Source organism: Ciona intestinalis, chromosome 2 (genome assembly GCF_000224145.3).
Source record: "Ciona intestinalis chromosome 2, KH, whole genome shotgun sequence".
Lineage (NCBI taxonomy): Eukaryota > Metazoa > Chordata > Ascidiacea > Phlebobranchia > Cionidae > Ciona > Ciona intestinalis.
In genome coordinates, this window is record NC_020167.2 from 666,760 (window position 1) to 690,816 (window position 24,057).

The 24,057-nt window shown below is 32.5% G+C and overlaps 1 protein-coding gene across 1 annotated transcript in view; it reads left to right on the forward strand.

The window, feature by feature from the left end:
* Positions 1–24,057, forward strand: part of LOC100176471 — a 46,135-nt gene that overhangs the window by 8,063 nt on the left and 14,015 nt on the right. The window contains exons 20-64 of the mRNA XM_018817595.2: positions 29–94; positions 550–665; positions 913–1,054; positions 1,194–1,308; positions 1,898–1,999; positions 2,164–2,313; positions 2,369–2,478; positions 2,985–3,166; positions 3,574–3,761; positions 4,064–4,222; positions 4,492–4,601; positions 4,847–5,019; positions 5,739–5,932; positions 6,690–6,859; positions 7,244–7,345; positions 7,398–7,522; positions 7,848–7,958; positions 8,394–8,536; positions 8,802–8,923; positions 8,978–9,050; positions 9,569–9,697; positions 9,884–10,013; positions 10,639–10,803; positions 11,074–11,202; positions 11,258–11,406; positions 11,792–11,995; positions 12,196–12,361; positions 12,876–13,073; positions 13,128–13,332; positions 15,672–15,837; positions 16,131–16,277; positions 16,766–16,936; positions 17,323–17,567; positions 17,622–17,792; positions 17,849–17,945; positions 19,548–19,630; positions 19,792–19,965; positions 20,284–20,460; positions 20,792–20,968; positions 21,261–21,434; positions 21,523–21,605; positions 21,946–22,036; positions 22,560–22,745; positions 23,140–23,233; positions 23,288–23,427. Of these exons, the coding sequence (XP_018673140.1) occupies positions 29–94; positions 550–665; positions 913–1,054; positions 1,194–1,308; positions 1,898–1,999; positions 2,164–2,313; positions 2,369–2,478; positions 2,985–3,166; positions 3,574–3,761; positions 4,064–4,222; positions 4,492–4,601; positions 4,847–5,019; positions 5,739–5,932; positions 6,690–6,859; positions 7,244–7,345; positions 7,398–7,522; positions 7,848–7,958; positions 8,394–8,536; positions 8,802–8,923; positions 8,978–9,050; positions 9,569–9,697; positions 9,884–10,013; positions 10,639–10,803; positions 11,074–11,202; positions 11,258–11,406; positions 11,792–11,995; positions 12,196–12,361; positions 12,876–13,073; positions 13,128–13,332; positions 15,672–15,837; positions 16,131–16,277; positions 16,766–16,936; positions 17,323–17,567; positions 17,622–17,792; positions 17,849–17,945; positions 19,548–19,630; positions 19,792–19,965; positions 20,284–20,460; positions 20,792–20,968; positions 21,261–21,434; positions 21,523–21,605; positions 21,946–22,036; positions 22,560–22,745; positions 23,140–23,233; positions 23,288–23,427 (6,504 nt within the window). The remainder of the gene's footprint in view (positions 1–28; positions 95–549; positions 666–912; positions 1,055–1,193; positions 1,309–1,897; positions 2,000–2,163; positions 2,314–2,368; positions 2,479–2,984; positions 3,167–3,573; positions 3,762–4,063; positions 4,223–4,491; positions 4,602–4,846; positions 5,020–5,738; positions 5,933–6,689; positions 6,860–7,243; positions 7,346–7,397; positions 7,523–7,847; positions 7,959–8,393; positions 8,537–8,801; positions 8,924–8,977; positions 9,051–9,568; positions 9,698–9,883; positions 10,014–10,638; positions 10,804–11,073; positions 11,203–11,257; positions 11,407–11,791; positions 11,996–12,195; positions 12,362–12,875; positions 13,074–13,127; positions 13,333–15,671; positions 15,838–16,130; positions 16,278–16,765; positions 16,937–17,322; positions 17,568–17,621; positions 17,793–17,848; positions 17,946–19,547; positions 19,631–19,791; positions 19,966–20,283; positions 20,461–20,791; positions 20,969–21,260; positions 21,435–21,522; positions 21,606–21,945; positions 22,037–22,559; positions 22,746–23,139; positions 23,234–23,287; positions 23,428–24,057) is intronic.

Here is a 24,057-nt window from a genome sequence, read left to right on the forward strand (position 1 = left end):
AAAAATTAAATGGTCATTTTTTAACCAGGTGATTGGATTTCAAAGTGGACAAGAATGCAGTGAAACTTCATGTGGAATGCCAGAGACATGCACGGTAAAAATAACCAAAACCTTACTTGCGTATAATTGAATATTTAAACCATAAAAATGTGGTTTTGATTTAGTTCATAGTAATTTGCTTTTTTTGTAAAATTTTATTAGTTGCAATCACTGTGAGTTTCATTGTTAGATTTTAGTTGCATTTTTAGCAACTTTTATTTTGCATTACGCCTTATCTGTTTGGCTTTTCAATTTATAAGGTATATGTTAATGTAATCGCAGAGATAGGTCAAATTTAGCATATGGCCACAGTGGTAAGTGCTTACCTCCTTTCATGATTCATAATGGATTTAATGCTTGATTTGAAAGAACTGCAGGCTTTAAAACGGCAGTTAATGATCATTGTTTCAACCTGGTGCACATTATGCTGTCAGAATTCAGTCATATACATTACTTACTTAGTTTCATAGGTGGTTACACGAGTAAAATTCATTATTTGTTTCTACACAGGTTGGCTTGAATAAATACATGGTAGGATCTTCTGTTGATGTTGGATGTAATCGTTCATGTGTGTGTAGAAGCTCTGGTATCCTGGATTGTCCATGCACTGAAACTATTGTGAGGCGGTAAGTTACAGTTCACTAAAACTTTTTGTGATGAATTTGTTAAAACTGAAAAAAAACAAACAATGAATTTGTCAGCTTGGTAAATATTAATCAATAGAAGAAAATGTTCAAACACTTCTGTTTCCATGACTTTCAATTATTGAAAGCAGTTGACTTTTTTACCAACTGTTTATTCAGGTTTTATCCCAAGTTAAAATTTCGCTCCTATTGTTTTAATATATTGTAAATTTTTTTTTTTAATTTTTAGAGAATTACGAAGTTATACAAGTGATGAAATAAGTAGATACCAAAATGCAATTAGAACTTTAAAAACCACAGAATTACCGGGTGGTGTAAATATATGGGATAGTTTCCGTGATGAGTATATGTTCCGTGCACCTCTGGCACAGGTAAGTGGCTTTAATTAACATGAAAGTTGTTTTTTTTTCTTTTCTGTCATTCCTATTTTAATTTTTTGCGGTTTTAAGTTATATTTGTGCTGCGTGTCATGTTTTATTTTATATGGCATGCTTTGAATTTTGTTTTCAGTCAAGTTTGTATTTTCTGTTGTGGAACCGAGCTTTTCTTAGAAAAATGGAGATGGTTTTACAAAGAGTTGATTGTCACATCACAATACCTTATTATGATTTTACCATAGATGCTGGTATGGATATTTTAATTTAATTTATTTATTTTTGTTTCTGAATATCATGCTGTAATGCTACAACTTACTGTGAGTAAATTAATATTTTATCATATGTAGTATTTTTTACAGTAGTTTTAGTTCTTACTCATAGCATATTTTTAATGACCATTGTTTTTTCCTTCTTTTCTTTGTTTTAATTATTTTTTATATTCCTTAATGGTATTTGAGGCGATAAATAAAAATTGAGGTTTCGGTATGTACCCTCATAATTGATATCAATCAAAGACTAGTGCTGTGGCGAAGTGGTAAGTGCGCCGGCCTCGACTGCAAAAGTAATGGGTTCAAGGCCCGTCGCTGCTACTGTTGTTGGCGTATGTGATCTTGGCCAAAACACTTAAAGGCAATTGCTCCAACCCAGTGGTCACTATTAGGTTGTTCAAATTATCAGTCACTAAAAAAAAAATAAACCCCAAAAAACAATGCATAAAGTAACATATACGGTAACCCGTAAACTGGCACGAGGTGTATGAAATAAAACACACTTGTTATATGGACTGTCGTTTTTCGGCCACAGAAGGTTAAAGTAAGTTACATTCATTCCTTGAAGGTTTGATGAATGAATCGATTGCGTGGCAACCAAATTACTTTGGTGGTGATGGGGAGTGTGTTCCTGATCATCCCTTCCGCTTCATTCAAAACCATCAAGCAGGTAATGAATATTGGAACTGAGTTTCCACCAGAATGGTGTCTTCTTGCCGAAACTCATTAGGCACTTATCCAAAATAATGCTCATAAAAGTTGAAAATATTCGCAGACACAGTTTTGTATTTAATTTTACCATATTCACAGACAAATTTTTATATTAAAACACAGAACCATGGGAGCCATGTCTTGTCCGTGACTTCAACTCATCGGTAACAATTCCAAATATGGTGGACGTTGCGATGGCAATATCAACATCTAATATTAACCAACTGGGAAGCAATCTATTAAACATTGTGTCGTATGTTAAAGCTTATATTGGTGAGAATCTTTTGGATTCATAAAGTTTTAAATTATCAGCAAATGTTAATTATAGGAGGTGACATGGCAACAACATCATGTGCGTATGATCCTTTGTTTTATTCACTTCATGCTTATGTTGATCATTTATTCTCACAATGGCAACAAAAGCATCAAGACGTATCGGTAAATATGAGTGATGTATTTGACTATGAGTGATGTATTTTTGATGTTAAACTTACTTTATTTAAGTCTGTCAATCATGGCAGCTTTATGGTGTAAATATATGAAAATAAATGTTTTAAACCTTTATATATAATTAAACGGCCTTTAAATTATTGTTATGTGGTTTGAGTTTAAATAATTTTATATTTAGAACATTTTTAATTTATCTTTTTAATCACAATAACAAAGAACATCTTAATTAAGAAATAAGAGACAGGACATAACAGCAAAACTATAGGCGTTAAAGCACGCTATGAATGGAAAAGGTCATTAAAAAGCATGACTGTAACATTCCACATACAGTAAATTTAGATTTCAGTTAATATTTACAATGAATTCATATTTGAGTAAATATTTAACTAAGACCAATTCTGATGTAGTTGGAAGAAAGTGTTTGTAAAGAGAAATATACAACTTGTAGCATGAACTGGATTATAATTGTGTTTTTATGTTGTTTTTTTTTACAGATGCCAACCTATACTCATTCCATTCAACTTGGTTTATCTCCTGAGTTAATATGGATGGGGGCGTGTGTGTCGTACGTTGATGCGCGGTATCATGTACCTTGCAACAGAACCAGCACCTCTGATGAATTATTTGCTGATGATGGATATAATTTACAAGGTTATGATAGAGAAGGTTTCAACAGGTGGGACATCAGGATTTGTTTCTTGTCTGCATCAACATCTCATTTATTGTAAACTTTCTTCCTTTCAACCTTTTTTTGGGACAACCTTAATATTAGGCTTAAATTAATAGCAAAGTTAGGTGATCAAATTTTTTATGGTAAATTTTACAAACGATTTTTACAAAGTTTAGTGTTACTGGTATTAAATTTTTTTAATCAAATGCCAAATGGCATTCTCGGTAAAATTATCTTACTATAACTAATATTAATAAAAATGCACAATTTTGTGCATAAATTCAAAGCTGACAACACAATGTAACAGTTATATTCTGCAATTTCTTTATTTTTTATTCTTCAATTTCTTTAAAATGTTGGTGTACCATGCTTAAGTATTATGACAGTTATAGTGATTATTTTTCACTTTATAGGAGAGGTTTTGCAAAGGATGGATATAATGCGCTTGGTGTTGATATCCATGGTCGACATGATACAAGGTCTATATTTATATATGATGGATACAATGCCCATGGATATAACAGATCAGGATTTGATAGAAGAGGTTATAACAAGTTTGGTTTCTGTCAAGGATACGACAGAGATGGTTTCAATGAAGCAGGTAACCACTTATAAAACTATTTTTGTTTATTTTTATTCATTTTTAACAAAATCTGTTTCTTTTATTCTTAAAATGAAGTTACACTCACAGTCATCAAACATAAAAAACCTCATCATTTTAAGTGGTGAATGCAATATACTTTGGCTCTGCTTGTTTGTATAGACACCTAACAGCTTTGTAAAAGCAGTTTAAGGTATAAAACTGTAGTGCTAAAATATGGTGTCACCCATGGTATAAAAAGTTACGGTGACATAATACCCCAGGCACCCTTTACATTACATCTATGCTTGTTGCATTAACAGGGTTTGATAAGACTGGTTACAACCGGTATGGTCTGGACTCATTGGGATATGATTCACACGGTTTTAGTATATATGGTGTGTCTATGGATGGGGAACTCGATACAAGCGAGTTTTACAACGAGGAAACTGGATTGAGTGATTGTTGTTTTTCAAGAGATGGTTTGTAATACCATATTTAACTGAAATTATTTTAAATCTGTATCCATCTATTTTAAGTTTTATTATTCGGTTGTTCTGCATTATATCAACATTTCATTCATTTGTCCTTCCCTGTAGGAATGTTATCAGTGCTTTATTCATTCAATGTTAACTTTTTGTGTTTTTTTGCTAATAAATATGTTTGAAAAAGCGTTTTTATTAGACCGAGAGAAAGTATTACAACAACTTTGAAATTATTCCCAGAATATCACAAGTTTATTTTTTTACAGGGTTTACTGTGGCTGGTGTGGATAGATTTGGATTTACCGCTGCAAGACGAGACCATTCTCAGTGCGATTATTTCTTCAATGGTCCACATGCATTATATTACCAACAACAAGTAAGCAAGTAACATATTCATTGCCACCTGTGCATAAAACATAACCAATAAAGCTTAGACTCTAAACTCTATAACGAACACCTAACTGTCAACTCCCTAAAATTACCATTGGCTTTTTTTCCGGATTTGATTTTTCAGTTTAAATTTGTGGCATCAAATAGTCTGTATATTAATGGGTTTAAAATATAGATATTAGTATATCTAAATATCCCAGTTTGTTTCAAATCTTATATTTTTCTTGCAAGTTATGGAACATCTTGTCACGTCAACCTCAATCTTTCTTGTTATCGTTGCAACGAACATGTGGTTCCTTATCCTCGCAACCATCCATGCATATTATCAACTCATGGTTGACCAGGAGCTGGTCACTTCTTAAACTTCCTCATTATCATCCTATTAACACAACTTTTTGTCAAAGGTAAACAAAAGATTTTATTAAAATACCTAACTAAATATAACTTCCTTTAACCTCGTGACGAGCCTTGAACCCATTACTCTTGGTTACAGGCAGGCGCGCTAACCACTTTACCACGTCGCCGTACTTAATAAATTCGTAGTCTTGTATGTTTAATAATTCAAATTAAAGGTAGAGAATATTTTGGTAGAAAATATGGGATGAGGTTGTAATTATAATGCAAAACTCAACCAAAGCAGAATGGTATACAAACTGGCATGAGTACGCTGCAATTTAAATGCCGTACATATTTAGAGGCAAAAAATAACAGTGTAAACACACACAACATTGTAAACGTCATGCAAAGAATGTACAAATAGATAATTGCTTTTGTGTTATTCGTTTCCATGCTTTATTATTGTTATTTTATAAAACTTAATTTATTTTATTACCTACAATTATTTTATTCATTATAAAAGTCAGTATTATAAAAGTAAAATAGGTCTTTCCAGTAAAACTAGTTTCTGTGCAAAGGTTTCCAATTTATATTCAAAACATTAATAAATTGGGCAGAATAGTTCTTTTAGATTTGAATTTTGTATTACAGCAATATTCTGAATTGAAGTACTTGATTAAATTTGAATAAAAACAATAGTTTATTTATTTCTCTATCAATCAGATTAATGGAATTCTTATTAGTTAAAAATTACAGATACTAAATATATGACATTGTTTATTCACAGAATGTGCCTTGATGTTGATATGCTGATGACATGGTGTCCATGTTTGGAAGGGGAATACCCAGCAGTATGCCACACCAATCCGTGTGAAAATGCATTTTGTCCGTTACACCCAACAGCTCGATGTCATATTAACTTTTGTGGCAGATCCTGCTCTTCGGAATTTTATCTGAATGGAAGAAGAGTCAATTGTGATGGTGGGTTTATTATTATTATTTCATATATAGATGTTGATATGTTGTACTTGAATTATTACATCATACTTTCTTAACTACTCGGCCTGGTTGGAAAAATATTTTTATAAATCTTATTAATTAAAGTTGTGGCAATCAACTTTATTGCTTTTTTCCCTGGCCTTTTGTCTGGCCGTGTTGGTCATTCATTCTAAATGTGTGGTTGTGTTGTGAGGAGCTGTAAATAAACCCAACTACAAACTTTACAGTCACAAATGAAAAATCTGACTACCCATTGACTACTATAAAGCGGGTTTTTTATTTAAGATAAACAATGATTAAAAGATTATTTGGTTTATTTATTTTTTATACAATAGCCTTTGTCTATGTCTGGATAATCAATTTTGCTTACCCAAGGTGTGAATATTAAAGTATGACCTGCATGTGTTCAGTGTGTTATAATATGATAAAAAGTCAAACCCAGAGGTAATAGGTTCGAGGCTCGTTACTGCTTCCATTGTGGGCGTATTTGTTCTTGGACAAGACACTTAACTGCAATTGCTCCAACCCTGTTGTCACTAATGGGTTGTCAATATTATCAGCAATATATAAATGATAAAATAAAAATAATAATGATCACTCATAAAGTTACATGCATGGTAACTTGTAAACTGGAAACAGAAAACATATTTTATAACAACTGTCGTTTTTCAGCGACGCAAGGATAAATAAGAAACATTCATTTAAAAGGTTGTTTAAACAAATTATATATTATTACCAGAACCATGCGATCCTAACCCATGTCTCAATGGTGGAACCTGTATTCCATCAAGATATCCATCACAAGCAGAAAGTTTCACTTGTCAATGTTTGAATGAATATTCTGGTTCGTTATGTGAACGTCCTGCACCTGATACATGCGTGTTGCCACGACATGTGGGGAGATGCCAGGTAATGTTTGTTTAAAGATAACTCTGGTAAATTGCAATGTTCTTACATTTTATTTTTCTCAAGACCATTATTATGAGTAAAAGCAATACAAAATATCAGACATGCATCATTGTAGTATTTATGAAGGCGTGTAACACTGTAACATACAGTGGCGCAGCCAGGGGGGGTTACGGGGTTTGCGACCCCCATTTTTAATAAAAAGATTGAGCTCCCCCCCCTCTTATTTTTTTTTCTGGGTGCGCCAATGGTAACATATATATAAATTTTTTAAATGCAAAGGGTACCGGGTGAAAGCCAGGGCAGTCCTATTTCCATAGGCATAATATAAGTCTATAACAAAATATTTGCTTAATAATGTTTAATGCTGAAAATATTGATTTGTAGGAAAGTATGCGACGTTGGTATTACAACCAAGCAACTGGTGCATGCGAGGAATTTCAATACACAGGTTGTGGCGGGAATGCAAATAATTTTCCAAATCAAAAGGTTTTTATTTTTGTAATTTTATCCGCTATTTTTAAATATGTTGTTTACACAGGCGTGCAATCTACGCTGCTCAGTTGGTGCTTGCTGTTATAGAGCTGTGCGTAATGCAAACCTTACAATTGGTTTTGATTCAGATGGTTACGACAAATATGGATTCAATGATCGTGGATATGATAGGTAAATATAAACATCAACAAATCAACAAATTAACAGAATGCTTCTAAATATACGTACTGAGCTTTATCAAAAAGTTTCAATTATTTGTTTGTTCAAACAGCATTTTATAAAGTTGTTTTTAATAATAAGCGTACTGCATTATTCTTAAGTGTCGTTTATCTTAAAAAGATTGGCTTTAATAGTCTTTACTTTAATCACCGTTTCCTGATTATCTAGGATTCATTACCAACTTTACATATGTTAACCATGCTTGGTTGTTTGAACAAATTTTTAAGTTAAAAGTAGTTTTAATTAAATTAGTTTTGCAACAAAATATAATTGACAGGCAAGGACAACTTCATTCATCTCACAATTCAATTCCGTTTGGAAACCAAGTGTTGGGGGCCAAGGGATTTGGTCCAGATGGTTTTAACATATATGGCTACAATGAAAGAGGGTAAATATATCTAGCAACCAAATATATTTAGTTGATGCATTTGGATACTGTTTAACATAAATTTTCAAGAAAAGAAGTGTTAAGTTTACTAAATCACTTAATTACTTTGATTTCAATGTTAATTACATGAAAACCCGGCGACAAGGCACTGGTTAGCGCGCCTCCCTCTAACTCAGAGGTAATGGGTTTAAGGCTCGTCCTTGCTACCATTGTGGGCGTATGTTTACTTCGGCAAGACACTTAACAGCAATTGCTCCAACCCAGTGGTCACTAATAGGTTTTCCAAATTATCAGCCATACATAAAAAAATCCCAAAAAATAATCACCCATAAAGTAACTTTGAAACAGGTGTTTGAAACAGAACACTCGTGTTATAACGACTGTGGTTTTCTGGCCATGCAAGGATAAAGTAAGTTACATTTATTTATTCAACAGATGTGACAGACAAGGTTACAATCAGCGTGGTTATCATTGTGTGAGTGGTTATAACAGGGATGGTTATAATAAAGATGGTGAATTCGATCAACTTATTGGTTACAACCAAAATGGTTTAAACACGGATGGTTTCAACAGAGATGGTTGGTTTGTATGTTATGTAATTAGTTTTATATACGAACAATTGTCTTTCAAACTCATTGTGAATTCACCGCATGTTACATTCAACGTCAACATTATTTTATTAATTCTTTTCCATATACTTACATATTGAATGTGTGTTTGAATGAATTTAGTTTTTTTTTCTAATTTTTTTTTAGTTAATTTTATCTCTCTTTTAATGTTATCAAAGGGAATAATTAATTATAAAAGTTTGATTTTTTAAATTAATCAAATAATTTATTACAGGTTTTCGTTGCAATGGGTTGAATGAAGATGGTTTTAATCGGCTCGGGTTTTATAAAGAATATGTTTATAACTGTCACTCGATGTCACTGTTTGAATGTGGAGGAATGAGATTAGATCATGAGGTAAACGATCAATAATATGATTTCTATAGTTATGTAAAGTATATTTCGTTGCAGGTTATTCGGTTTTCACCGGGAAAGTCATGTGACCAGGTTGATTGTGGAGATAAATGTGGATGTGTTTACAACGGTGAGTTTGTTTTCTAAACCAGTGGTTCTCAACCGACCGTCCTTGGGACCAGGTCAACTTTCCTGCCGGTCCGCCAAATATATTACATACTTTATATTTCAATTGCAAAATGCAAGAAACTTCAATAGAACCATGTATATCACGTATAATATAAAAAGAACAGCAGGAAACTTTTTTATTAAATTGATTCCATTTTGGGTTTATTTTAATTTTGAAGGTCCTCCGGACCGCAAAATTTGTTTTGAATTTTTACTGGTCCATAAGCTAAAAAGGTTGAAAAACACTGTTCTAAACAGTATGAAAAAAAATTAAATATAGATCAGATTGTTACATACTGTATGATACCAAACATATGGTGAAAAATAACAAGATACCAATTTCTTAGTCAAAAGTTTTGGTAGGAAATCCAGGTTGTTTTTAGTAAACTGGTAAAATATTGGCCTTCTGTCAATTTAGTTGGTAGGCTTTGTACTTTTAGTACAGTTATGATTGAACTCAATTATTCTTTTGTTTTAAAGACAAACTGTACAAGTTTGGTGAAACTTTTGAGGAGGGGTGTCAACAATGCACGTGCACGCCTGCTGGCAGTGTAGATTGTGTTTGTCAAAACTTGGGAAAAAGGAAAGAAATAAGAGATCTAACTCAAAGTAATATCTCTCTCCGAATATATATGCATCTATTTATATTATTATTAAAAATTATTGGTCACTTTAAATCCTATAATGTTGTGTTCATTAGCCATAAATTTTCAAACAATATTGATGTTTATTCAGTGTTTTAGTTTAATTAACATGATCCTAAATGTTGTCATGGAAACAATTAATGTATTGTAGAGGAGAGGAAAGATTATGCAACTGCTGTACGTAAACTTTATGAAAGTGGTCAATGGGATTTCTATGTTAATCTTCACTCCGAATATTTTCCCCATGCAAATGGTGGTCCGGCCAGTTTACCATGGCACAGGTCGGTATAATATATTCAACAGTTTGTTTATCTAATATAAGGCAAAAAAGAATTATTGGGCAAGATGTGCAGTAATTCTTGCTTTCTAAATGCATGTGCACAGATTTATTGTCAAGTAATTAAATGTGGCTTAATCGTTAACCACACCCTTCATTGAGATGATTCAGCACTGTATATTAAATTCATTTTTTTCTTTACGTTTTCCACAATTTGTGTCGAAACCAAGACTACAATACAAAACATCCCTAATAAATTTTTTTCTATAAATAATTTTTAATTGAACAGTGATTGTTTTTTTGTTAGTTTCTTCTCTAAATTTCTCCTAAAATACTGTTTAATCCAGGTAATATCTAAGTGACTATTTTAGCGATCTGCTCTCTTGTTTACGCACACTTCTGTTTCTATTAGAAGTTCAACCATAAATGGCTTGTCTGGCCACTAGGTATAGAGACCGCGCTTACTTTCTTCCAATCCAATGTAAATACTGTTATTTTGTCGATATATCATGCCTTTTCATTAAAATATTTTGAATTTTTTGCTACCGTAATCGAAGAAACAAATAAAGTTATTATTAATATTATTGTTCTAAAATTATTCTAATTTGTTTAAAAACAACTTTTGCCAGATATTTTCTTAAACTTGTGGAAAGGGAGATGCAAAACCAGATGAATTGTAATATTTTCATTCCTTATTTTGATTGGACGATCGATGTTGGATCGCTCAATACCTCCACCTTGTGGAGCGCTGAGTATTTCGGTGGAAACGGTGAACCGGAAACAAATTGTGTTTTGTAAGAAATTTACAAAAATTATGAAAAAATATATTTAAACTTTTTTGTCCCCTCACTTATTGGAACAAAGGTACAAACAATAGGCAAAAGCATAAACTTTAAATATAAATCCACTGTCATTTTAACATATTAAAGAAAAAATTACATCACATACTACATATAACATAAGCCTCCTACTTAAAACAAACAGACCAAAATTTTTAGACCAATTAATTAATTTAACATTACATTGCCGAAGATAATTGTTCAAAATAATATTTAATATTTCAGAGATCATCCGTTTGACTCCACAGAGAGTTGGCATCCTTGTATTAGACGAAGATTTAATTCATCCATGATTCTTCCGAGCATAGTTGACATTCAAATACTTCTTCATGAACCAAACTATGATGATTTCAGGTTAGATTTCTGCAAAAAATGTTTCGGAACCAAACAAAAGTATTTTTTTTTGTAGAATTCAACTTGAAATGATGTCTTCGCTCTTCCATGTGTGGGTGGGAGGTCACATGACATCACCTTTCAGCCCATACGACCCAGTGTTTTTATCTCACTGGGCTTTCATGGATAATATTTGGACACAGTGGCAGAAGAAAGATCCTAATGGTGAAGTATTTTAACTTTTTACCGCTTGTTGTCCGGTGTAATAGCACAGTTGGTTAGCGCGCGCCTACCTGTAACCCAGAGCTAAAGGGTATAAGGCTCTTTACTGCTACCATTGTGGGCGTATGTGTCCTTGGGCAAGATATTTAACGAAAATTGCTTTAATCCAGTGGCCACTAATAGGTTGTCCAAATAGCCACACATAAAAAAATACCTCAAAAATATTTATCTACAAAGTAACAAACTTGGTAACTCGTAAGCTGGCACGAGGTGCATGAAATAGAACACCCGTGTTTAAGGACTGTCCTTTTTCTGCCACACGAGGATGAAGTAAGTTACATTCTTTCATTCAACTGTAGCTCGTATTTTACAACATTTTTATTGACAGGTGTGTCTCGTTTCCCATCCACATATCGATACACTCAGTTGAAACCATTCGATATCTCACCCGATGATATTTTAATATCTCAACAACAAACCTGCGTCAACTACATTCCTCCCACTCTTGGATCTCCATGCAATGCAACTTCATTAACACCATCATTGAGAAGAAATACTCATGGTTTTGACAGACATGGATATGATGAGAATGGTATGCTTGTTATAAGTTTGTTTAAATTAATTAATCATAAATGACTTGTTTGTATGTAGGTGTAGTCACCACACTTATTTTCTTCCAATTAGAAGTAAATACTTTTTTAACTGTAAGCGTGTTTTAACAATTGCGTTTTTTGTCGCTGCATCCTGCATTTCCTTTAAAATATTTCTAAATCTGTTAAATATTCTATTCAGGATATGACATAATGGGTTACAACAGAGATGGTTATAATGCAAATGGTCGACTTGACAAACGTGGATCATACAATGAAGCCGGCTTCTCTGCAGATGGATATCAACGATCAGGGTTCGATTCACAAGGGTGGGATCAATTTGGTTTCAACTCAAATAATTTCAACAAGTATGTTACGATTTTATTTTTAAAATTCACAAAGTTATTTCACATTTACATCAGTTAACATTCGTTTTTATATTGTGAATTTTCTTAATGCTGTAAGTGTTGGTAAATTAAGTTACATTTGATTTTTTTTTATTTTGATTTTTAACTTTTATTAGGTGCAATAACAAATAAAAAATTAAACAGATAAAGTAGATATTATATAAAAATACTGCTGTGTGGGAAAGCGTTATATAAATTGTGTTTGGATGAATTGAATGATTGTGTGTGTGTAAACTTGATATGTTTTTACACACATGCTATTTTACTTAATTATATAATAATTTGTAAATATATTAAATTATATTAATACGTAATATTGTAAGAATTATCTTGTTTCTGTTACTTCTGCTACCAGGTTTAATGTAAATAATTTATTAAAGTCTTACGGAATAGCGAACAAAATGTCGGAAATACACTACGTTTTTCATATCAGATAAGCTGTTAAAAAATTATTTATCTTGTTTCATCTATCCAGAGATGGAATTGACATCGAAGGTTTTGACAAGTCCGGTTACGATCAGTATGGCTTTGATCGATCCGGTAGAACTCCTTATGGAATGTTCCAGAATGAAACTTATGATCTTGGTGTTGATGTTGGTCGTGTGGCTTCATTATTTGACCAATATGGTTATAATAGGTTTGGATTCGATAACCAAGGATTAGACCATAACGGGTTGGTACAACTGTGTAATGTTTAACACAATGCACTACATTATATTTGTTTCAGGTTTAATGCATTTGGGTTTGACTTGCATGGGTTTGATCAGGATAATTGTAATTTCTACCAATCTGGACCTCATTATATGAGATTTTACTTCTTTTCGCTGATGCAATTGAAACAAATGCAAAGAAATACATTAAGACAGATCAAGAGAATATGTGAACCTATATCTGACTTACCGCAGTGGATAGCAATGGATTGGTTACATGATGTAAGTATTTTGAAGTTTATTTGACACAATGAATAATTGCTCTCTTTGTACCGAGAGAATACCAGGGTAAATGATGTCACTATTTTTAATATCTACGCCTTACATAAGACATCTAAACATAAATGCTCCAACCCAGTGGCCACTAATGGGTTGTTGAATTTGTCAGCCATACTAAAAAAATAAAAACATTCTACCACCAAGTGCTACTAAATATGCAGCAAACAAAATCAAGTCCCACCACTAGCGCACCAAAGACATATTCAGTCTTTTATTCGCATGAATTCTAATTCTATTCTAAAGAGACCAATAAAATAAATATATCTTTAGTGCAACATTACCATTAGGTGAGCTCAATTTCTCTTTGCTGCATATTTATTGGAACTTACTTTCTTCTGTAATAAGAATCGTCCAACAATATGAGTGCCAGTCCCGGCGACATGGCATAGTGGTTAGCGTGCCCGCCTGTAAACTGTAAATCAATAAGTAATGGCTCTTTGCTGCTACCATTGTGGGCATATGTGTCCTTGGGCAAGACACTTAACGACAATTGCTGCAACACGTGGTCACTAATGAATTGTCCAAATTATCAGTCATTTATAACAAAATGAAAAAATCCCCCAAAAATTAATCACCCACAAAGTAACATACATGGTAACTCGTAAGCTGGCACGAGGTGTTAAACCCGTGTTATATGGACTGTCGTTTTCCAGCCATGCGAGGATAAAGTAAGTTACATTCATTCATTCATAGTTCAGAGCCAATTTCATAAAACCTGTCACAGTTAGTCACCAACAAAGATACAAACCTGGTGCATTACAAGCAACACAAGGTATATTGTCAATGCTCATTTTACGCATTATGAACACCTGTGTTATAAACCGTATTCTTCACCTTTCTGCCATACAAAAATAAGGTAGTATTTCTGTTTTTCTCGCTACAATAATAACCACAAATATAGTAGGGTGGGGGAAGATAGGACACTTTGTCAGACGAGACTTTTTTTAATTTTCTTTTTACGGACCCCTATTTAATGATAATCAGGAAAATAAGGTTACAGAATTATTCGACAGTATTATCACGACTTTATAAAACGCCAGTCAAAGCTGATTACTGTTTATAAATATTAAAAATTTATGTAAAATAGAAACAATATACTTTGAACAGGTAAAAAAATGCGAAATAGTAAGGTGACATTTTTTAATGCTCGCTAAATCATAGTAGAGCCAATGATTTTTTTTAGTTTGCGTGTGCGAACGATTAAACTAGTTTCATAGCTTTATAAAACAACCTTGAATATTTTGTACAGTTTGATTTTGTCTCATGAAACTAGTTTTAGTTTTGTAAAAAAACACTGAGATATATGCATAAAGAAAACAGGCAGGGGTCAATATGACTTTAATTTGAGATAAAAACAACAAAAAAATATCAGTTTAACGTTATATATATCAAGTTTACATGGCAAAGAAACTATCACAGCCTGTTAAACTCGGTAGGTAAACTACAAGTTGTAGAATACTGCTAATGTAAATGTATTTCAATTTAGGGTTCCATCTTCCCCCACGTTGTAGTTTTGCATGTTTTCATTGCCAAACTTTGAAAGATTTGCTTTTAATTTAGTAATTTATATCTCGGGGGTTATTCAACCATAAGATACTGATACAATAAAGAGATAATATTTTGAAAATATATTCGAAATTTGGTCATTTGCACTTGGTGATAATTTATGAGAAGTGGCTTGTGCCAAAAACAGGGTAGTAATACCCAATTTGTAGCAAAAATAAAAACTTTATCAATGGTTATTATTAATTTTCTTTTATTACAAGTTCATATTCACTTGTTAGATACAATATTTATCCATTGATGTTCGAACATTACCCATTGTCGTTCAAACAATACCAATTGTTATGCAATAATATAATGTATAGCTAACATGTTAAAACTATAGCAGTAGGACAAGAAAAAGAATGTTTAGACCTAATTTTTAAAGCGTACAGTATTATTTTGTGTTATTTACGTATATTCCTATTTATAAATACATTTAATAATCAAAATTAACAATGATTTTAAACTGTCCCATCTTATCCTGTGTGTTTTCGAATTTGTAAAATTTCACCTGTTGTGCGGATCGCTAAAAAACTCCTCGTGAGTTTTATTATGTTTTATTAAATTGTTGTCAATTAATAAAGGAATGATAGTACTAATTCGTGGTATTACCCAAAAACCGTCACCTGTTTTGATTTTGGAAATATTTGGCGATATGTGCTTAAGTGTCCCATCTTCCCCCACTGTACTTTAACTCAAATAACTAAATTATGAAGTTGCCCATTTTTCTTCAACAGCTACCTCGTGTTCATCGTTTTCAACAAGTCTGGAGAAGTAACACACCGCTTGATCGTGATTGGACGGAACGAACATCCTCTGTCACGGATGACCAATTATGGTTTCCTATCACGCCAGATAAACAATTTTGCTTCAACCTACAATGGAACAGTGGTTGTCCTCTTGGTAATATCGAACTTTACAAACACTTTTGTTTCTATTAGGAGCCTCACTAAATAATAATTAAACATAAATGGCTTGTTTGTCTGCTATGTGTAGCTACCAGGCTTATTTTCTTCCAATTAAATGTAAATATGTTTTTAACTGTAAGTGTGTTTTAACTACTTTTGTTTGTAGCTCTGTCTCTTTTTTTAAAAATATGTTTGAATCTTCGCTACTGTAATAAAAAAACAAATACAGTTATTATTATAGTGTATTGGTTCAAGTATCTTCATTTAAACATTTTTCATTGATAAAAGGTTCACCTTTACTTGATTGTGATGAAGATTTATGTTCCCAATCTCACTGTGCAAGCCACCCACACGCCATGTGTAGAGTGATGAACTGTGGTTCTTGTTATCCAGAGTTTTATGACGGTTCGTCTGGAGAAGTCTTCCAATGTTATGGTAGGTGTTTGTAACAATTCAATAATTTTAACATTTCGTTCATTTCATTACTGTAGTGTGGATGTAGGAAAACAATTAAATTCCTATTTTAAAGTATAGTTTTGTTTAAAGTATCTTGTATTCAACTAATTACTTTTTTTTTTTTTTTTTTAATAAGTTATAAATTGATATTCTATTTCGTATTCTTCAAACAGTTTGTATATTGTTGTTTGAAAGGATTGATGTTTCAAAGTATAAATTTTTATATTGAAAATTATAAAAGTATAAATTAAAAAAGTATTATAAAATTGTTTTTTTGGCAAACTGACGACCAAGTATGTACAACAAAGTTACTTCAACATTTCACTGTTGGTTGAAATCAATGCATAATTTTTACCTGGACAAACTAATCAACTTTTTGTTTATCTTAAATCTGAAGATCATAACACTTTTTATGAGGTATAATATACGAGCTCATTATTATTTCTGATGTTAATACAAACACACAGGTTGCATTGACATGCAGAATAATGTTCATATGGAAGCGTCAACGTGGGAGAATGATTGTAATGTTTGTACGTGTCAGAGTGGTATGATATCTTGTAATGTTAAGATGTGTCCACACACATCATGTTCCCATCCATCTGCTCCTACATCATCATGTTGCCCTGTTTGTCAAGGTGTGTAACTGCTATTGTGTGAAATAAATATATTACTGCTATTTTATGATCAAATGGAAAGTATATGCGGAAAATATGTTGAACAAATTTGCGCCGTAACCATAGAATAGACCTTGATGCTGCCATTGTAGATGTGTGGGTCTTTAGGCAGGAAAAAATAATGATAAGTGTCTTTCCTGTCATTAATTATTCTATTTTGTCTTTTATATCATTAATTTTGTATGAATTAGCAATCATATAGAGAAAAGGGAAAACTCCCAAAAAAATCACTACAAAGTTGCATACATGATAACTTACAATGGCATGAGGTGTATGGTTGTGCAAATGACACAAAAGTTATATTAGGGTTAAGCATTTATTGTCTTAGCTGATATTTTTCATCTTAGATTGTGAATATGAAGGAGAAGTTTATAGAAACGGGCAACAATTTGAACCGAATGATTGTGAAAATTGTGTTTGTGTGTCTGGATCAGTTACTTGTCGATCTGTAGCAACCAACTGTCCACAAGTAACTTGCATCAATCCTGTTATGAAACCTGGTGATTGTTGTTTATCATGCCCGAGGTCATGTGAAGGTCACCGTGAAAGAGATGAATGGAGTATGGGACGATGTCATAATTGTAAATGCAAGGTGAAAATTATTGAAATGAACGTGCAACAAACACTGATGATATTATAATTACAGAGAGGGTTAATGCAATGCAATAAAGCACGATGTCCGGTTGCTCAATGTTCCCATCCATTTAAACCATCCACCGAGTGTTGTCCTGTTTGTAGAGATTGTTCGTTTAATGGAAGAGTTTTGAGGAACGGCCAAAACTTTATGAATGATTCATGTTCACAATGCACATGCGCAGTAAGTTATTTATTTATTTCATGTTTGCTAAAGTTTGATGTCAATTGTATTTCTAGTTTGGAAATGTTGAATGTGTGACGCAGCAATGCCCATCGTTGTCATGCATTAATAAACGAACAATTCCTGGCAGTTGTTGCCCTGTGTGTGATATAGGTAAGTACATGTGGAATGCACTGTTCTTAGTCGTGCAATATGAAGCATGTTATTTTACCAAGTATTGAAATCATATGCACTAATCTATGTAACATTCATAATGTATGATGCAAATTGGTCATAAATCCATGCACTGGTTTAACATATTGCATTGATTGGAATTGCATATCACACTAAATCATCGTGCTTGCATGATTGGTTGATTAAACATAGGTTTGCTTATGGCATCATCTATTAGTTAATCTGTTTATCACATTTATAGAACAAGTAGCATAAATGACATAATATCTAGTGTTTAGAAATTATATATGTAAACATGTTACAACAAATCAAGCTTAATATGTTGATGAAACAATGGGCTATGGGTGTTAAATGTTTTTTAAAGTGAACCATTAAATTTTGCGAAGCACTGCCATAAAGCAAAAGCTCATATATTTAATTATAAGTAGTTTAGTTTTATTTGATTACACACGGCAATCCATGAATAACCTGTAAAAATATTCAGCCAATTCATCCAAGCTTCATCAAATTGAAACGAATAATTCAATTTATAATTTCAATGAAAATATAACTTCATTACAAAGTAAACTGCTGAACATTTCTACAAATGCTACGGATGAAAATTCATCAGAAATTATTTACGATGATGATTATGAATCATATTATGACTTTGGTGAAGAAATTTTACCCATTGTAACTAATTCACATGATTTGGTTCATGAGAATCTTGCCGAAAGTGATTATTTAGCTGACTATCCAACTGATGCTGATTCTGTTGAACCAATCATGGAAAATTCCCACGTTGATATTGATTTTCGTGATGCTTTTTCATCACATGATGAAGAATATGACACATCTTATGATGTTTTGTCTGATCACATGATAAATGAAGATGATTTATCATCAACACCCGATGATGCTTATGCATATGAATTTATTAATTAATCTTTTAAATTAACTATTTAAAAACTTTCGTAATGTTGATTTATTTGTTCTTTTTAAAATCACTATTTACAAACTAATATACCTTTATAAATTAAATATATTTTAACATTTATTTCATACATTTTTGCACTGAAATTATTGTTGCATTTGTATATGTCACTAATATTGCATGTGTCCTTAATGTTGCATATGTCATTATTGTTGCGTGTGTCATTTTTCAAATCATAGAATTACAATTGACATAGATTTGTATTTAATAATAATTTCACTTGCATGGTTGCCTATTGTTAAAACATCATGTTCAGTATTGCACTTTTGCTTGAGTATTACCATGCAATAAAACAGCACAAACTAAAAAATAGAATGCTGAGAAACATAAACATGTTTGTTAGAATACCATGTTAACTCAGGTACAGACCACACAAGGTATGTTTATTTCTTGTTTGTTTGTTTTTTTTGTGTTTTTTTTATTTTAATTAGTCAGAAAATTCCGTTTTTTGTTTATATGATTAATTTGCATGGTGTGGAATTAATGCATGTTCATTTTAATTGCTTTTGCATGTATTACTTATGAACATATAATAAGAATAACCTTGTTTTTTCAACAATATTTTAATATGTTATATTGTTTATGAATTTCAATATTTGTCATTTTAGGTTGCTCATATCAACGTCAATTGTACAGAAATGGAGAAACATTCCACCCAAACAATGATCTATGTTACACATGCACTTGTTTGGTAGGTCAATATTTTGTTCTTGTTAATTTAAATCTACAAACTCAAGACTGACAATACCCAACCTTTATACCTCTTCAAGACCTTTAACCTTCTTATTGTTTAACTTACTATTGTTGCCTTAAGTAGAGGATTTGTAGTATTTTATATTTCATGATTTGCAGAACAATGATGTAAAATGTTCAGAACCAAGTTGTCCAAATATTGACTGTCCAAATCCGATCCATGTAAGTGGCCAGTGTTGCCCACAGTGTAATGAATGTTCATACAACAACCAGATATATAGAAACCTGCAAGTATGGACATCCACCAATGGATGCAAACGATGCATTTGCCAGGTTTGTCACAAAGATCTTTCTTTATTATCTCTACTAAGGTCAAGTAAATGCCCTATTTTATGAAAATACAAAATAATCACTTTTAAACTTGTACACCTTTAATGTAGACTGTATACTTTTTAGTCTGATCATTGTTTGACCTGTTAGTGTCCTTGGTTGGTCATAGCAACATCAGTGCTCCCTCCATACATTCTTGTGTAGATTTTCTGCTTAATTGGCCAGCATTTAAAAATATTATTCTTATAAGACTTCATAATTAGGAAAATGTTGTGGATTTAAATATATCATGCTAACCAATGAATTTGTCCCAATATTTAGCAAGGTAATGTTCAATGCAGTAGCATTCAAGCTTGCCAACAAGTTTGTACGCATGGAGTAAAGATTGAAGGACAATGTTGTGATGAATGTGTTTCATGTTATCGCAATGGAAGAACTTATGCAAATGGTGAAAGGTTCACGAACAGAAGAGACGTTTGCAAACAGTGTGTCTGTCAGGTAATATAGTAAAGCCATGCTTCTTAATTTATCAACTAACAGAGGCCAGAGGATATTTTTTAGTGTTTAATGAAAGCTATTTTAGGTATAATTTAAACCAAGTTGTAGACAACTCAATTTTCAAACTTGCAGTGCACACAACTATAAAGTATGCCATGAAAATAACCATATGCCTTCTATTTTTCAGTAACACTTTTTTTCTTTCATATTTTATTAACAAATGTTTCTAGCCGATAGTTTGGTATCCAAACATTCATCCCAACCTATTATTAGACAACAGTTCAAATTAAATGGTGTCATTAATATTTTGCTTCATGATTTTTTAAACCAGGAAGGAAACATTACATGCAATCAAATATCATGTCCAACATTAAGATGTGTACATCAATATCATCCATCAAATGAATGTTGCCCTAAATGTCGATCATGTATGGATCGATCACAAGAGAGAGAACATGACTCATCATGGCAGTTACACAGTGATCCATGCATAACATGTACTTGTCAGGTATTATAATAGTAATCACAATAATAACTTTTATTTGTTTCTTTTCCAAAAAAATGAAAAATATTAATATTTGAAAATTATGAAAATTAAAGTCATGATATTGCGTCAAAACGACAGTCGTTAAAACATGTTCACAGTTGAAAACAAACAACAAGCCATTTATGTTTAATTATTTCCAAGTTAAACTTCCAATAGAAACAAAAGTGTGCAAAAATTTTATCACCATGTGGTTGATACAAGTTTTATGAGTAGTTTAATTTCACCTTATTAAAAATTGTTAATAAAATCACAGCAAGGCAAGATTACTTGCGCAGGGCGTGAGTGTCCGCATGTGGATTGTGAATTTCCTGCAACACCAGTTGGTCAGTGTTGCCGGTCATGTGACGGTTGCTTTTATCAAGGAATCTCATACAGAGATGGAGATGTTTTAATAACGGAAAACAACTGTCAACGCTGCACTTGCACGGTTAGTTTTAAATGTTTAATTTATTTATACTGGTTGAATAAGTTTTTTTAAAAATGTTTCTTTTTAATTGATGCATATTTCTTCATAGAGAGGTGACATTGTGTGTCTACAAAGTTGTCCAGTTGTATCTTGTGCTTCACCTCATACACGTGAAGGGGAGTGTTGTCCAAGGTAATGTCTATACTGCATATATGTTTATTACGATCACATTTATCTTCATATGATGGGCAACTCAGTGTTATAACACAGGTTTTATACAACATGCAATAGCTTCATACACTTGTTGCCCACATATAAATTAACTATAGAACTTTTTTTGCTGCCTGTTTTTTCTGGTATGACTGATAACTCTCCATTATTAATAAACACTGTTTGAAAGCGTTAAAATGTCTTATCTAATCAAACATGGTGGCAGCACTAAGTTTTGAGTATGTTAACCTCTAACCACAAGGCGAGCGCTCTAAATAATGTGCTATCATGGTCAACACTGATCCAATGTTTTTAACTTTAGTTGCATTAGTTGTGAATATGATGGTGAGGTTTATGAGGAAGGCAGCACTTTTCTTGCTCCACGCAATCCATGCATGCAATGTTATTGTCAGGTAATTAGTTTCAACTTATCTTGAAAACAAGTTTATTGTTTCGCTTAAAATTGTTTCATTATTGTTGGTTTTATCACATTTGTGTCTTATGTTTTAAATTAAAAAGCCATAATTTGCATTAAGGTTTTGTATCAATGTACAATGCATAAAATTACTAAAAAAATTTTGTAATTGGAAATACCATACAATAGTGAATCAATGTAACTCACTTTATCCTCGCGGGGCCGTAAAACGATAGTCGTTATAACACGGGTGTTGATACACCTTATGCCAGCTTTCGAGTTACCATGTATGTTACTTTGTGGGTGATTATTTTTTTGAGATTTTTTTTTTATGCATGGCTGATAATTTGGACAACCCATTAGAGATTACTGGCTGTTAAGTGTCTTGCCCAAAGACACATACGCCCCAATGGTAGCAGCGGTTAGCCTTCAATACATAAGTCTGGGTTAGAGGCCGCTAACCAACTGTACTACCGCACCAGTCAAGTTATATACTTTAAATCAATTTTACCCCAAAACAGTCAGGTGAGACATCTTGCGATCGCATTGATGGTCAATGTCCAAAGACAGAATGCAGTCATCCAGGTCGTAGTGTTGGACAATGTTGTCCTGCATGTGATGCTTGTGAATATGAGAGACGATCATATCGTGATGGTGAACAATTCACACCAGTTGGTTCATCATCATGCTTCACATGCATATGCAATGTAAGTGAATATTGTTTCGCGCATGTAACTTTTTATCTTTCCAGGAGGTCCTTATAACATGGTTGTTTTTGTTGATACACAAAATGTCAAAATATGAATTACTGCGTATGCATCGTTTTCATTAATTGAGTTTGTTGTGTTTTGTATTTGTGTTTCCCAATAACTTGAACAACCTATTCGTTAAATAGGTTGAGCATTTATCCTAATACAAACAAGAACAAACACGTCCACAGTAGTGGCAGTGTCAGGCATTGAACCCAGTGTTCTCTGGTTACGAGATAAATGCCGTAACCACTGTGCTATTGTCGTACTGTGTCTATATGAGAAATATAAATATATTCAAATTACAAGTTCCTGTTACACTTAATTTAACTAACAAACTGGTTTAATGCAGAGAGGATCAGTTGCATGTTCAACAATCGAGTGTCCTGAGATTAGATGTTCAAATCCTGTTAGCGTACCAACACGATGTTGTCCTGTGTGCTTAAGTATGTATGATATTTAATATGTGAAAAGCAGGTTAATAGTAACATGTTCCACAGCATGTCAACACGCTGGTAATATATATGATGATGGGGAGAAGTGGTATCCAGACGCATGTACATCATGTTCATGTAATAGAGGTGCTTCGGAATGCGTCAACTCACATTGCATCGAGGCAGGATGCTCACATCCAGTAGAAGTTGGTTCTGTTACTTTAAAGTTTAAACCATAGTTTTTATAAAAAAATTATGTGATAATATTAATGTAATGATAAATATGTAGATTTTCGGAAGATTTATCTTGTAAAACTAATGTTTCGTCTTTCAATGTGTAGAAGTGACTGTTTCATCAGAGTAATATGCTGAAATTCTGTAAACGTCTGTATCCATATAGAAGGTTTAGATGTTGGTTATATTACAATGAAAAATCTGCCGAAAGATTATTAATTATGAAAGTCCTTAAGACACGGGTCTTTTGTTTTATACACCTCATGCTCGCTTACTAGCTACCACTTAAGCAACTTTTTGGAGGATTATGTTTGTTATATAGATATTACAATTCTTGACAATTGCAGTTACCTGGTAAATGTTGTGGAACATGTGATGCTTGTCAGTTAAACGGTCGAATCATATCTTCCCCATCAACCTTCCAACATCCTGATGAACCATGCCAAGTTTGCAACTGCCAGGTTACCATATTTTCATTGTCAGTATTTATAAGACATCGGGAAAATAAATTAAAAAAAACAAAAACAACAAATTCTTTGAAAACTATTTTTTTTATTTTATTTTAATATGTATCAAATACTCATAAATGTTAAACAATTTTT